The 2,560-nt window shown below is 44.6% G+C and overlaps 1 protein-coding gene across 1 annotated transcript; it reads right to left on the bottom strand.

Annotated features, from left to right (window-relative positions):
• Positions 1-366: 366 nt before the first annotated feature.
• COCSADRAFT_104528 (uncharacterized protein) lies at positions 367-1,689 on the bottom strand (the record flags this gene model as incomplete). Its single annotated transcript, XM_007707927.1, has 1 exon — positions 367-1,689. The coding sequence occupies one exon, from the start codon at positions 1,687-1,689 to the stop codon at positions 367-369; it is 1,323 nt and encodes a 440-aa protein (XP_007706117.1).
• Between the last annotated feature and the right edge of the window lie 871 nt (positions 1,690-2,560).

Below are 2,560 nucleotides of genomic sequence, written 5' to 3'. Positions count from 1 at the left end.
CGGCTCCGCTTTGTTGTCCCACCAGATTCCTTGCTGTCGAAGTAGTCTGAACGATACTAGGTTGCAATGGATATCCGGACATAGGGCGGCGTTGTCTAGCCTGATGATGCGTTCGCCGGTCAGGTCTCGTGCTCTTATTCGTACGGTTCCGTATCCCTGGATCCACACTTGAGTATTTCCTGCCCATACGCAGTCTCCGGGGAGTGGTAGACGGAGGTCTTCTAGTCGCTCGCGTTGGTTGCAGATGTGGATCGTAGTGCCGGAATCGAGAATGAATGAGTTTCGGAGAGGATAGTGTTGGCTGTCGACTTTAAATGACGCCAATCCCCATTTTCCTTCGATCTTCGCAATCGTCCTCCCTTGTAGTCAGCCAACTTGAGCGTCTGGTGTTTGTGACATCTTCATCTGAGGCGTGCTTGACGATCTAGATGAGCTTGTGAGGCGTGCTTCCCTCCTGGTTGGGATAAGGCTGTTCATTGCTCCCTGTAGCTCGTTATCGAATTTTGTTCTGTGCTCAACTAACCTGGCAATTGTCCGATTTGGTTTGAACCAATCGGGTGCTTTCTCAGGAAATGCGTAGTAACAGTCTGATAAATTATGGCGCTGTCCACAAGCAGGACATTCATCTCCCGCTGCCGCGGTATTCCTCTTCGGGAACTGCTTGGATTTGGTCTCTTGACCATCCCGTTTTCTTTTCTTCCCGGGTTTCCCCAGGTTGCCCTGTGACTGGGCGGGTGGTGCTCTTTGCGATACATCTGAGGCGTCCCTGAGTGTATCCTGGTCGGATTCACCGCCAGCGAGAAATGATGCCTCTCCTGCAGCGAAAGCGCTCTTCTGCTTGCCCTTGGTTGGGTTGGATTGGCTCATATGTTCTCGGAAGAGTTTCATCACCTTCTTCCTATCCATGGCTGCCTTGTCATATCCTGGCCCAGAAAAGGTGGCTACCCAGTTTGGGGCCACTTTTGTGACGGCGTCTAGGAAGTCTCGTATCACATCCTTGGTGTTTCGTACCTCGCTCACTTCTAAGGCTTCCGCCCGAGTGGCTGCTTGGTCGTATTCCATCAACCACGGTTCCCAGTTGTTTGGGGTTCTCATGGGTCTGAGAGCTCCGAGATATCTTTCTCTTGCTCGGATTCTTTCTTCTTCGGGATCCACTCCGACAGTCTCTTGGAGTGACTTAATCCATTCTCGCACGCTATTTCCCGTGTGGCAGCAACTAAGTTGCAGATGGGGCGACACAGTCCCTAAGATGTGAACAAGCAGTTTTTCATACTTTGCCTGTTCCTCCTTGTATTCCTTTTCGAGGAATCTGTACGCTTCCATGCGCATCTTGTAGTCTTCACGATCTTCTCGATATTCTTCTCGTCCGGAGGTCGTCAGATCGGAGACTCGCGTAGGTATGTCTACAACGATGGGTTCGTCGCGTCGTGAAGGTTGCGTGTTACCACGGGTTCGGGAGCTCGACGCGGTGCTTGTAATCGACGGTAAAGTCGCGATCGATTCGTAATTCGATAGTACGGGAGGGAGCGGAAGCGTTGGTTTTGGTTGTGGTTCTTGCGAGCCCTCTGGATCTGCGAGTGCCCAAATCTTTAGTGATTCACATTTGATTTTAAGTTGGCGATACCACGCTGTCCAGTTGTTACTATCGGTCAGAATGACTGTCGCATCTCGCGTAGCATGATTAGACATATTGCGTAATCGGGTTTTTCGATGTCAGTGAGACTCTTAATTGTCAGATTTGATGGGTCTTTAATGATGGGGTCATGAAAAAAGGTGTTCATTTTTGCTATCTCCTGAGGTGTCGCCTTTTTGTGGCTTTTTTCTTTTCTTTTGTTTCCTTGGCCTTATGCATGGGCCTCAACTAAAGCCTTACTTCTGACAACTGTAAATTTAACGAGGTACCTAATAACTAAAAGAAGATTCTTATAGCTAGCACCTATATAAAAGAACGAGCGTTAAGCTAGATGTAGCTATACGTGGAGAACTATCTATTAAATATTAAGAATAGAGAAACGAAGAATGAGACGTGTGCCTTATTTACTAGTTAGGCTAAATTTAAGAAAAAGATAGGACATATTTTTAGGGAAGTAGATGCTTAGAACTAGGCGGAGAAAGCGATAACTCGCCTAAAGTAGACTAGTTTAGTATTAGCGTATATAGCTGAGTTTAAGTAGCTATAGGTATAAATTAACTAGAATAACACAGCACTTCGAACGGTGTTCGAAGTAGGTCTAAAGAAAAATATTAAAGACGGACTTATATATTATAATAAGCTAATAACACTTTACGCGCTAATTAAGTTAGTAATACGCATTAATAATAGGCTGTAGAAAAGAAACTAATAAAAGAAATAATTTTAACCTACGATAGCTAACATAAGAAAGTAGTGTAGCTAGTTTAATAAGAATAGTAATACTATTATAACTAGTAAGGTATAAGATAAGTCTAAAGATAAGAATAGAAAACTCTAAGAATAGTATAATAATAGACTCTCCCTAGAAGAACGTAAAAAGCGTTATAATAATAAAGTATATCTCTAATATAGAAAGATAGGATACTT

This window comes from Bipolaris sorokiniana, assembly GCF_000338995.1.
Source record: "Bipolaris sorokiniana ND90Pr unplaced genomic scaffold COCSAscaffold_37, whole genome shotgun sequence".
Classification (NCBI taxonomy): domain Eukaryota; kingdom Fungi; phylum Ascomycota; class Dothideomycetes; order Pleosporales; family Pleosporaceae; genus Bipolaris; species Bipolaris sorokiniana.
The sequence above is the reverse complement of the archived record's forward strand: the minus strand, read 5'-3'. Positions and strand labels throughout refer to the sequence as shown.